Source organism: Panthera tigris, chromosome A2, assembly GCF_018350195.1.
Source record: "Panthera tigris isolate Pti1 chromosome A2, P.tigris_Pti1_mat1.1, whole genome shotgun sequence".
NCBI classification, from domain to species: Eukaryota; Metazoa; Chordata; class Mammalia; order Carnivora; family Felidae; genus Panthera; species Panthera tigris.
The window spans coordinates 4,752,064-4,764,426 of record NC_056661.1 but is presented as its reverse complement, the minus strand read 5'-3'; the positions used below and the strand labels follow the sequence as shown (position 1 = coordinate 4,764,426).

Below are 12,363 nucleotides of genomic sequence, written 5' to 3'. Positions count from 1 at the left end.
TCTCTTAAGGCCCCGCTTCCTGGCACGGTCCCTGCCCAACCCAGCTTCCTTCAACTATGAGAGCAGCTACATCGCCGACACCTGCACCAGGCACCCCGAGAATGTCCTCGATGCCAGGCGAGCGGGGGGGCATTGAGGGGAACCCAGGAAGCAGCCCCTGCCACACCCCAGCCCCATCTGAGGTCAGCAGGTGTCAGCCCTCCTCCGCCCCTCCCCCACCAGTCTCCCAGAAAATCCTTCTATTCTGAGCACGCCTCCTCGGGGATGTACTCCAAGGCGTATCTGGCGGCGAGTGTTAGTGGGAGGCGGGCCATCCACCGGGCAAGGCCAGAGAATGCTCCGTTGTCCCCCACCCCCACCAGCGCCAGGCACGGCTTCCACAGAGCTGGTGTATGCCCCTGGACTTGGGAGGGCTAGAACGGGGAGGGCCTATCTCCTCTTAAGGCTCATTCAGCATCCCTGTCCTGCAACAGCAATTTCCAGAACTCTCCGTCTCCCCCTCTCTGCAGCTGGAGAGGGCCCGTGCCAGGCTGGGTTCATGCCCAGGGCTGGACTCCGCCAGGGGCAGGGGGAAGGGAATTCGGGCCCAGTGGAGGTGGAGGTCTAAGGTCTGGGCGGAGGGGTGACAGGAGGAGCTGGGGAGAAGGGAAACCTCCGGAAAGGAGTCAATGACCCAGGGGACAAAGAGAGCACAGACTTGGGTGGTGGCATGAGATCTCGCACAGCGGAGCCAGCCCACAGCACTCAGGGAGCATGGTGGGCAGACACAATGGCACAGACAGAGGCCAGGCCACGGAGCACATGACAGTCACACGGCTCACACCAGCTACCGGTCACACCGGCAACATTTTCCTCCTGAAAGACGCCCATTCGACTGACAGCCTTCCCCTCCCCCCCTTTTTTTAAAGACCAAGTAACAAAATAACTACCACCTCCCACAGTGATAAAAGATCAGGGGCTCGGGACCCGGAATGTATGGACTTTATTCCCAGCCTCAACTGTGTGTGAAATCCTCAACCTCCCAGGGCCTCCATTTCCCCACCTGTGAAATGGGCATATAAACAGCATCTGCCTCCTAGGGTTGTGGTTTCACGAGCTAAAGCACAAATGAGCTGACACACTCAAAGCACTTAGAACAGGATCTGGCTAAAATATCACCATTATCATTAATAATAGGCAAAACAGACTCCACCCCCGCCCCGAGGTGGACTGGGAGTCGGGGTGCGTGTCAATGCCTTGAGACTCACAGATGGGGTGGCAGTGTGGCCCCCACACGGTGGACAGATCACACACAATTAGAAGGCAGGCCTTTCCTGGGTTTTGCAGACCTCAGAAAGGGTGGTCCGTTTAGTGAGCGGAATGTTCTGGGTCTCTGGGAATGCCCCCCACCTCACGAGTATTCCCCAAGTGCTGATGCCTGATTTCTCCTGAAATGCCCAGCAGCCGCTTCCCTGTGCTTGCCGCTCATTCCGAGGTAGCAACTTCACCTGGTGTTTAAAAATGGGATTTTGGGGCGCCTGGGTGGCTCAGTCGGTTAAGCCGCCAACTTCGGCTCAGGTCATGATCTCGCGGTCCGTGAGTTCAAGCCCCGCGTCGGGCTCTGTGCTGACAGCTCAGAGTCTGGAGCCTGTTTCAGATTCTGTGTCTCCCTCTCTCTCTGACCCTCCCCCATTCATGCTCTGTCTCTCTCTGTCTCAAAAATAAATAAACGTTAAAAAAAAAATTTAAAAAAAATGGGATTTTGCTTTCTGTTTTCCGTTGCAAAATCAGGAGCCCATCCTCTGCTCTTTCGGGGCTCCCCGATGACGCCAACCCGGTTTCAATCGGGGCTGTGACCCCCCGCAAGAGGTGGGGGTACTGTGAGCTTCCCCACAGGGTCTCACCAGACTGCATGGGAAACCCTCTCTTTGGCATCCTACATGTCTCCCAACACGGGCGTGTGGCTCACAGCATAGAGCTAGCTCGCTTACAGTGCTGGTTTCGGGGGCGGGGTGGGGGGGGGGGGCAGAGCCAATAGCCTCTTTAGAGGCTGAAATCCATGTCCATACGAACCTGGCAAGATAGAATGTCCTGCCTCACACTATGGCTGCCCAGGGCCGGGCAGGCAGATGGGTGCAAAACTGCAGCCACAGTGGGGAGCCCTTCTGCATACCCACTCCTGGGGCTTGAGACCCTGCGCAGCTGCCCCCAGCTCTGTGGGCAGACCCGCTCCTGAAGACAAAACAAAAAGCAAAAAACACAGGCTCTTAACAGCCCGTCATCCAGCTCCTTTTCTTGTCCCTGGCTCTGTTCACTGGCCACATCCGGATCTTGGACTCTCGGCACCACCAGCATAAATCTGGCCTTCGGATTCCCGCAGGGAGAGCCTCGATGGCTTTCTGGGTGGTAGGCGAAAGCATGCTACCAGGGAGGGGCGGCTTGCCTGGGCGCCTGGCACGTTTCACCTCCCAGGGCGGGGCAGCCATGGGATACAAGTGACATCAGCCCAACCCCCTCTGCCTTCATCCCTGCAGGCTTTCTTCGTCTCTGGCCTCTTCACATCTCAGGCATTGCCAGCCAGGTCCCAGCAACCCCAGGGGCTGGAAGACCACCCTGACTCTCCATTCTCTTCCCCCTTGCCCTCCCTCTGCTCTCCTGAGGACCACCAGGGAGGCCCTGATGCACACATAGAGGACACCATAGAGCCCATACTCTCTAGAGACCGTCCCTTCCCAGGTACACTTCCCAGCAGGACGCCCTGCTCTCTGGAGCTCAATCCATGACCCAGATCAGCCCTGCCCTGGCGGAGTGACCCAGGGCATCCATTTTTCTGGGGCTGAGCCCCAAGTCAGCCCCTCCCAGCAGGGCCACTTCCATTTTTATATTGTTTATGACTCTTGCTATATGAAAAAATTACAAAATGCCAACACGGAGTTTTCGAGACATGTTAACATGGGTCAGTGGAAATCCATGTCTCAGGGGTCAGTGATGACACACTGGGTCATAACCTCAAAAGTCTAAATCAGGGTTTCTCCACTTTGGCGTTATTGACATTTGGAGTTTGGATAATTCTTTGCATTGTAGAGTGTTGGGTGGCATCCCTGGGCTCCACCCACTGGATGCCAGTAGCACCCCCAGGTCGTGATAAGCAAAAATGTCTCCAGACATTGGGAAGCGTCCCCTGGGGGAGCACAGCACCGCAGCTGAGACCCCCTGGGTTACAGGATCCCACTGACACCGCCCCTAAGAAATTCTGCCTTCATAATCATCTGATCTACTGTGAGCCCTGCACACATTTAAATACAAAACTTGGGGGAGGGGTAGGCAAGAGGAAGTGACCCACAGATGCAGGGGGGGGGGTGTCACCCTGGTTTAAACCATAAAACAGCTGTCTAACCCATCAGAAACCTATTGTGTCTAATGAGAGCTCGGGGGTCTCCATTTTTTCCCCCAATTAATAACACAAGGTTTCTCAGGCCTATTGCCATTTGGTGCCAGATCATTCTTGAGGCGGGGGGGGGGGGGGGGGGGGGGGGGGGGATTAAACTGTGCCTTGTAGAATGTTTGGCAGCATTCACCACTAGATGGCAGGACCACACACACCCCCTGTCTGGACCTGACATGGCCAAGTGTCCCCCTGTTGAGAACCACGGGTCAAAACCAGAAGCCACGGCAAATGTGAGGTCCCAGCCACGTAGCCAACCTGACTAACCACCCCCATTCCCCCCCGCCCCAATAGCTGGAGGCCACGGGGGATGCAGAGGAGGTGAGGAGGAGGCTTCCGCCCATGGCACAGCTAGAGGTCAGCAGAAGGTGGCCCCAAGGGGTCTGGCCTCCACTGGAGGGTCAGCACAGAAAGAATTGTCCAGCCCCTGATAATAATTGTAATACCAACAGCTACAATGTATTGTTTACTCTGTGCAGAGAAAGTCGGGCCTGGCTTGTTAACTGGGCCATCTCATCAGACCCTCCCCATGGCCCTAGAGGGCAGGCATTGACCGCCCCATCTTGCAGATAAGGAAATTCAGCCAAAGACAAGCAAAGTGACCGTGCAAGGTCATTCAGCTAACAAGAAATGCCAAGGTAAGGCAAAGAGAGGTGCCTATTGGGGGGGGGGGGGCGGCAAGGCAGCCCCAGGGGCTATCTATCCATCCCATGTATAATCTAGCTGTAAACCTTCCTCCTTGAGGTTCAACCCCAGGCAAGGCTGGAGCTGGCCGCACCTGCCAAGGACCCAAAGCCCAACAGAGGTGTCCAGGGGGAGCGCACTGTCCCCCACAACCTCCATCAGCGTCCACAAGCATCCCCAGCCAAACATGGAAGAAAAATCGTGGTGTCACTTACTATGCGGCTCCAGGACAAGTCCTCCAGGAACCGCCCGCCCCCCGCCCCCCAAAACAGACCGCAGCTCCGGAGCCCCCAGCTCGCCCCACTAGGGGTCCTCTCGGTTGTCGCAAGGGTTCTGGCAAAGGAGACCTACACGGAAGGAGGAGGCAGGCTACGGATGAGAAACTGAGGCAGGGCCGCCCGGGGCGGGGGGTGGGGGGGGGGTTGGGGGGGGGTGGAGGATGGGGGAGTGACGGGATCGATCCGCAGCTCATTTACTCGGCGCTCTCCCTTCCCCGCCCCATCCCCGCAAGACCCCGGTCGCCAGGCCCGGCTGGGAGCCGGGTGGAGCGGGTGGGGGAGGTAATGTTTAGGTGGAGCTCGAGGGGCCTCACCCCACGGCCCGCGGCGGGGGCGCACGGGGCCCCGGCGTGCCCCAGCCTGGGCCCCCGGAGGTCTCCCAGCCGCTGGGGAGGGAGATCCCTCCACCCCCGCACCCTCCGTCCCGGGGCGGGACCAGGGGGCGGGGCGGGCCGGTGACCGGCCGTGACGCGGGCCCCGCCCGCTCATATAGAGGCGCCCCGGGGGCGCAGGGACCTTGCTTCGCCGCCGCCGCCGCCGCCGCCGCCGCGTCCACCTCCCGTCCCGCCGCCGCAGCTCCCAGCGCCAGCGCCGCCGCCGCGTCCACCATCAGCACCAGCGCCATGCGGGAAATCGTGCACCTGCAGGCCGGCCAGTGCGGCAACCAGATCGGAGCCAAGGTGCGCGGGCGCTGGGGCCCCGGAGGCGGCCGAGAGGAGCCGAGCAGGTCCACGGGCTCCGCAGAGCTCCCCCACCTGGGGCCTCTCGGAGGGACGGGGTCCTCGGGAGGCCAGCACCCCGGGGACGGTTAGGGGAGGGGGGGGGCGGGGGCAGGGCCAGGCTGGGAACAAAGAGGCCTGTGGGGGTGGGGCCCAGCCTTCCGTCCGCTGGCCACAGCTGGCTGCACAGCTGGCCCACTGTCCTCTCCACGCGCACAAAGGGACCCTGCCCCTCCCCGCACGCTGCAGCCTGGGCGAGCTGACACCGGCAGGCTCGGCCGAGGTGGTGACTCGGCTCCACCCCCGCCCCCACGTCTCCCTTCTTGCTGCCTCATGCCTGCCCTCCCCACCGTGCCTCTAGGTCCCCCCTTCGCCTTGCTGGGGGACAGGTGGCAGCTAGGAAGGCGGTTGGAGGTCGTGGGCCCGGAGAGGCAGGGACAGGTCTGGCCGCCCGCTTCCCCGCCCTCTGCCCTAACCCGTCCCCGCCCCCCCCTCCACCCCCGCCATCCCTCTAGTTTTGGGAGGTGATCAGTGATGAGCACGGCATCGACCCCACCGGCACATACCACGGAGACAGTGACCTGCAGCTGGAGAGAATCAACGTGTACTACAACGAGGCCACAGGTAGGGGCCCCGGGGCACCTACGGAAGTGGGGGTGGGGAGGCTGGGAGGGGGCAGGATGCTGGTTCCTGGCACTCCGGCAACCCCCAGCCGCCCTCCATCTGCTTCCCTGCAGGAGGAAATTATGTTCCCAGAGCCGTGCTGGTGGACCTGGAGCCGGGCACCATGGACTCTGTCCGCTCTGGCCCCTTCGGCCAGATCTTCCGGCCCGACAACTTTGTTTTTGGTGAGTTCCAGGCACAGGAAGCCCCCTTGCTCCTTTGACTTCCAAATGCTTGGTGAAAAATCCCCCCACGTAGCTCGGGAGACTCTGGTGGCCACGGGGTCCCACGGCCCCGCGGGGGAGGCGAACAGGGCAGTCAGGGTTGTGATGGAGGACACACAGGCCACCGTGAGAGCCCAGGACGGGCATCTGATAGGGAGGAGGGTGGAGAGGCTTCCTGGAGGAGGTGGCATTTTAATTTAACAGCATGGACTGGAGCCAGACTGCCTGGGTGAAAATGCCAGTTCTGCCATTTCACGCATTCAACAAATAACTTACTGAGCACCTACGGCATACCGGGCCCTGCCGTTACCCCAGAAGAACAAAGCAGACGAGATTCTCTACCCTATCGGAGCCGACCTCCCAGGGAAGGGATGTGCAACAGAGAAGCTAAATAAGTACAACTCAGCCACTGATTGAAAGTCAGCTGGGTGACTGTAGACAGGCTCCTTCAGCTCTCTGTGCCTCAGTCTCCACATCTTTAAAGCAGAGATTATAAAAAAGACCTACTCATCATCACGATCGTGAGGCTTAAAGCCGTGAATATGCAGAGAGCACTCCGAACCGTATCTAACAGAGAGGAAAAAGCACATAAGCATTTGTACTTTTCATTATCACGGTCACTGTTAATACCTGCAGCCTAAAATATGAGTAGGACCCAGACCAACCAGGAGGCATTGAAGGGAGGAAAGATGTGCAAGACCGAGGGAACAGCACATGTGAAGAGAGCAGACACATTTGTGGCGCTCAGGTTCCCGGGGCACACACGCTCCGTGAACATCCTTCAGTGACACCGTTCTAGTGCCTCCCAGGTCAGGCTGGCTGCACACACCCGCCCACCTGGCCTCAGACCCCGGGGCTCCACCCTCTCCCCCAGCACCCCGGGGAACCTCTCTTCCTCAGAGCAGGGTGGTTCATAGAGTCTGAAGTCTACGCCTTGACAGGACAGGCTGTGTGACCTTGGACAAGCGACTTCCCCTCTCTGGTCTGTGTGATGATTCAGCAAGATAACGATGCTCCCGTGTGGGTATGGCATACAATACGTCCTCGGGATATGGCTGTGGAAGGACTAAATAATGTTGACCAAAGGGTGTGAGGGAGTCTAGGATAACTATGGGTGGCTCCATCGGGACCAATAGATTTGAAGGCTTCTGGGAGCCTGGGTGGGGAGGCAGTGGTAAAAGTGTGGAGTCAGGAGACAGACTGCCTGGCAATCCCGTTTCTCTCTGAGGAGGTGACATGGCACAAAGACCTGAAAGAAAAGTCAGCTATGTGAGTACCGGGGGGGTAAGGGCATCCCAGGCAGAATGAACAGCAGGCGCAAAGGTCCTGGGGCAGCACCAGGCCTGGTGTGCTGGAGGAACTGCGAGGAGCCCGATGTGGTTAGAGCACAATGGACGAGGGAGAGAGAGGGAGGAGGCGAGTGCAGGCACGAGACAGGGTAGGGGCAGGTTGTTCAGGGCTCTGTGGGCTGCAGGGAAGACCTGGGCTTGTACCCCAGGTACAAGTGGGAGCCCTGGAGGGTTGTGGGTAGGAGAGGGTGGGACATGATTCAGGTGCTCACAGACGCCCTCTGGCTGCTGGCAGGAGAACAGACTGTTCTGTAGAGGGTGGGAACCAGTCCAGAACAGGGTTGATGAGGTCAGACCAGGGTGGAGTCAAAGGAGGGAATGAGAAGAAATGTTAACCTTTTCACAAAAATACCGGCCCATCCACTAATACTAATCCTTGCCCTCCTGGAGGTCACATTTCCCGGTGAGATTACAGACAATGAACATGAGTAACAAGAACACATAAGTTTGTCAGTGCTTCGGGGGGGGGGGGGGGGGAAGGCAAGGAAGAGGAATAAGAAATGGGAGGAAAGCCTCAGAGAGAGTGACAAAGCCCTGAAGGAGGTGAGAGAGCCATGTGGGTACCTGCGGGAAGACCATTTCGGGCAGAGGGAATGCATGTGCAAAGGCCCCGGGGCAGGACTGGGCCTGGAGTGTTGGAGGAACAGCAAGGAGGACCCTCTGGTTGGAGAAGAGTGAGCCAGAAAAGAGGAGAGAGGGGAGGTGAGGGAGAGGGGCTCGTAGGTCCTGCAGGGCCCTGTGGGCCGAGTGGGGGCGGAGAGGCTTGGGCTTTTATTCAAAGACCTAGCTGGTTTTTGAGCTTAAAGCAGGAGGCTTCTGGGCCAAAGCGGGACATGAATGGCTTCCGGCTTTCCCAGGATCCCCTCTGGCTGCTGGATGAGAAGCCAGCAAGGATGGAGGCAGACCGCAAGAACGACCCACAGTAACGCTAACACAATAATAATTTCATTGCTGTTATTCGACTCCTAGGATGGCCGGGGTGAGGGGGAGCTCTCCCCGTAACCCCCCTGCGCGCTCTCCACCCCCACCCTCACCCCCACCCCGTCCCGTCCCCTTCCCTCCGCAGGCCAGTCGGGAGCCGGCAACAACTGGGCCAAGGGCCATTACACGGAGGGCGCCGAGCTGGTGGACGCCGTCCTGGACGTGGTGCGCAAGGAGGCCGAGAGTTGTGACTGCCTGCAGGGCTTCCAGCTGACCCACTCGCTGGGCGGGGGCACGGGGTCCGGGATGGGCACCCTCCTCATCAGCAAGATCCGCGAGGAGTTCCCCGACCGGATCATGAACACCTTCAGCGTGGTGCCGTCGCCCAAGGTGTCGGACACGGTGGTGGAACCCTACAACGCCACGCTGTCGGTGCACCAGCTGGTGGAGAACACGGACGAGACGTACTGCATCGACAACGAGGCCCTGTACGACATCTGCTTCCGCACCCTGAAGCTGACCACGCCCACCTACGGCGACCTCAACCACCTGGTGTCGGCCACCATGAGCGGCGTCACCACCTGCCTGCGCTTCCCGGGCCAGCTGAACGCCGACCTGCGCAAGCTGGCCGTGAACATGGTGCCCTTCCCGCGCCTGCACTTCTTCATGCCGGGCTTCGCGCCGCTCACCAGCCGCGGCAGCCAGCAGTACCGCGCGCTCACGGTGCCCGAGCTCACGCAGCAGATGTTCGACGCCAAGAACATGATGGCCGCGTGCGACCCGCGCCACGGCCGCTACCTGACGGTGGCCGCCGTGTTCCGCGGCCGCATGTCCATGAAGGAGGTGGACGAGCAGATGCTGAGCGTGCAGAGCAAGAACAGCAGCTACTTCGTCGAGTGGATCCCCAACAACGTCAAGACCGCCGTGTGCGACATCCCGCCGCGCGGCCTCAAGATGGCCGCCACCTTCATCGGCAACAGCACGGCCATCCAGGAGCTGTTCAAGCGCATCTCGGAGCAGTTCACGGCCATGTTCCGGCGCAAGGCCTTCCTGCACTGGTACACGGGCGAGGGCATGGACGAGATGGAGTTCACCGAGGCCGAGAGCAACATGAACGACCTGGTGTCCGAGTACCAGCAGTACCAGGACGCCACGGCCGAGGAGGGCGAGTTCGAGGAGGAGGCGGAGGAGGAGGTGGCCTAGGCCCCGCCCCCGCCCGCCGGCCTCGCCCCGCCTCTGGGCCCGCCCCTCCGAGCCTCGCGCTTCCCGCTTGACCTTTGACCCGCGGGCGCCGGCTGACCCCCGTCCGCCCCCCCCCCCCCCGCCCCAGCTCTTCTAACGTGGACGCACGCACCCCCTCGTGAGCCCCACCGTTAACTCCGGGAGCCTCCCCTCGCGCGGACCTCTCCCTCACCTTTGACCTCCCCCACGGACCCCACCGTGCTCCCAGTTTACTCTCCACCCCTCTGGCCTTGCCCCGCCTCCCCGAGGCCTGCCTCGTCTCCCTCTGGCTCCCGCCCCTCCCCTCTCTCCCCGCCCCTCCCTCCCCTCGGCTCTAGCCAACCTTGGTTTGCCAGGGTGGTGGGGGGCTGGCGGCCGCCGCCCGAGGAAGAAGCCCTGGAGCATGTGAGCAAAAGGCGTTGCGCCCTCAAGCCTCCCCGGCCTCCTCCCCTCTGCTTCACCCGCAATAAATAAACTGGTGGCCTGCCAGGTGTCTGCCCGGTGCGTTGTATCATCTCCCTGCGGGAGGGTCAGCAAGGGAGCTTTATGGGGTGGACCTGGGTGCTGAAGGGACATCTGATCTGGGGGTGCTGGGGAGGGCGGCAGAGATTTCAGAGAGGGACAGAGCAGGCCGTATCGCTAACTAACTGTGTGGTGTTGAGTAAGCCGCCTGTGGTCTCAGCCTCCATTTGTTCAGATGGGGTGGGTAGACGGAGGGCGTCAGTACCCTTCCATAGTCAGCTGGGGCATCCTCACAGCATGGTGGCAGGTTCCCCGTGAGCAGACATCCCAGGAGAGCAGGGCAGACTACGTTGCCTTTTTCTGACCCAGCTGCAGAAGTCACATAGCGCGCTCTGGACTCCTGATCGATGGGGTCACAAAGGCCCACCCAGGTTCAAGGGGGTAGGATGTAGACTCCACCCCCTTGAGGGTAGAGAAGAAAGATTCCAGAAGGGCATGTGGGATGGGAGACATCTCTGTGACCATCTTTGGAAACTGTGATTTGCTGCACACAGTCGTCCCCAACGTCCCATGGCCATCAAGCAGTGAGGTTGGGGTTCTAGACACATTAAGTCTAGAACTCTGATTCCCCTTTGTCAGCCAGAGCTCAGGACAAGGACCATCATAGGCGTATTAAGCAGAAAGGGATTTAATACAAGGATTTGGGGGCTTCCGGCACTGTTAGAGGGACTAAGAGAGCGGACCACAGGCCAGTATTTCTTAAACGTCAGTGTGCCGAAGAAACCGGCAAGGGGTGCCAGACTGGCTCAGTCGGTAGAGCATACCGCCCTTGGCCTCAGGCTTGTCAGTTCAAGCCCGAAGCTGGGTGTAAAGCTTACATTAAAAAAAATAATGGGGGGGCACCTGGGTGGCTCAGTTAGGCGTCCAAATCTTGATTTCAGCTCCTGTCATAATCTCGTGGTTCATGAGTTCAAGCCCCACTTCGGGCTCTGGGCTGACTGTATGGAGACTTCTTGGGATATTCTCTCTCTCCCTCTCTCTCTGCCCCTTCCCTGCTTTCACACTCTCTCTCTCAAAATAAATTTTTAAAAAATAATGAAAAGTAAAAGAAAAAGAAAGGAAGGAAGAAGGAAGAAAGAAAAAGAAAGAAAGAAAGAAAGAAAGAAAGAAAGAAAGAAAGAAAGAAAGAGAAAGAAAGAAAGGGAGAAAGAAAGAAAGAAAGAAAGAAAGAAAGAGAGAGAGAAAGAAAGAAAGAATCAATGAATCACCAGGAAAACTTGGCCAGAGCACAGCTTCCTGGGTCCCACCCTAGACTTCCTGGTTTAATAGGTTTTGGGGAGTAGGGCCCAAGACTTTACATTTTTTAAGATTTTATTTTTAAATAACCTCTACACCCAACATGGGGCTCAAACCCACAACCAAGAGTTGCACGCTCCACCAACTAAGCCAGCCAGGTGCCTCAGCCCTTGCATTTTTAAAAAATATTTTTAAAGTTTAGTTTACTTATTTCAAGGAGAGAGAGAGAGAGAGATCATGGGAGGAGCAGAGAGAGTGGGAAAGAGAGAGAGAGAGAGAGAGAGAGAGAGAGAGAGAATCCCAAGCAGGCTCCGCACTGTCAGCTCAGAGCCCGCGGTGGGGTTTGAACTCATGAACCACGAGATCATGACCAGAACTGAAATCGAGAGTGTCTAACCGACTGAGCCACTCAGGCGCCCCCAGACCTTGCATTTCTAACAAGCTCCCAGGTGATGCTGGGTGAGGCTACTGCCTCTGAGGCCACGTTCTGAGTAGCCCTGGAACAGGTCAGAACACCACAGAGCTGAGCCACCGGGGAACTGCTTCCTCTGCTCGGTGGGAAAGGCACCGCCACCAGAATTAGAGAATCCAAGCACACCTCCCAACGCCGCACAACGCTGGAAATAGGTACAAACGCACAGAGTTCTGCTTTCACTTCTGCCTTGCAAATCTCTCGTGAGCATTTCTGGTTAGCAGAACCTCATGTGCTTCCAGAACCAGAGCGGCAAAGAAGTCTAGGAAATGCTTTGGTTTGTTGTGGGGTTTTGTGTTTTTGTGTCTTTTTGTTTGTTAATTTTCTGGCTTCTGCAATACCGAGGGAGGCAAACCAGGAGGAAGAGAAAGAAGGAGGAGAGTTGCTGAGAGCCAATCAGCTACGTCCACCGCACTCTGTGCTAGGCCACCTGGCCCGGACTGGGGTTCCAGACCCCTGCCTAACCGGGTCCCACTGCAGCCTCGAGGAAGAAGTGTAGGGAACACAGCCTGGATCCCCGTCCCCAGCAACCCGCATTTCAGCCAGCAGAGCCCAGAGCTGGGTGGTAGAGCAGAAAGAAAATGGACGGACCAGGCAGTGAACGTGGCTCTCTTTACCCTCTCAAACCTAATGTGGCCACAAAAGAACTC

General features: G+C 58.6%; 1 protein-coding gene across 1 annotated transcript; it reads left to right on the top strand.

Annotated features, from left to right (window-relative positions):
* Positions 1 to 4,933: 4,933 nt before the first annotated feature.
* TUBB4A (tubulin beta 4A class IVa) lies at positions 4,934 to 9,494 on the top strand. The gene is made up of 4 exons (XM_042977953.1): positions 4,934 to 5,066; positions 5,621 to 5,729; positions 5,843 to 5,953; positions 8,408 to 9,494. The coding sequence occupies exons 1-4, from the start codon at positions 5,010 to 5,012 to the stop codon at positions 9,463 to 9,465; spliced, it is 1,335 nt and encodes a 444-aa protein (XP_042833887.1). The 5' UTR covers positions 4,934 to 5,009; the 3' UTR covers positions 9,466 to 9,494.
* The last annotated feature ends 2,869 nt before the right edge of the window (positions 9,495 to 12,363 follow it).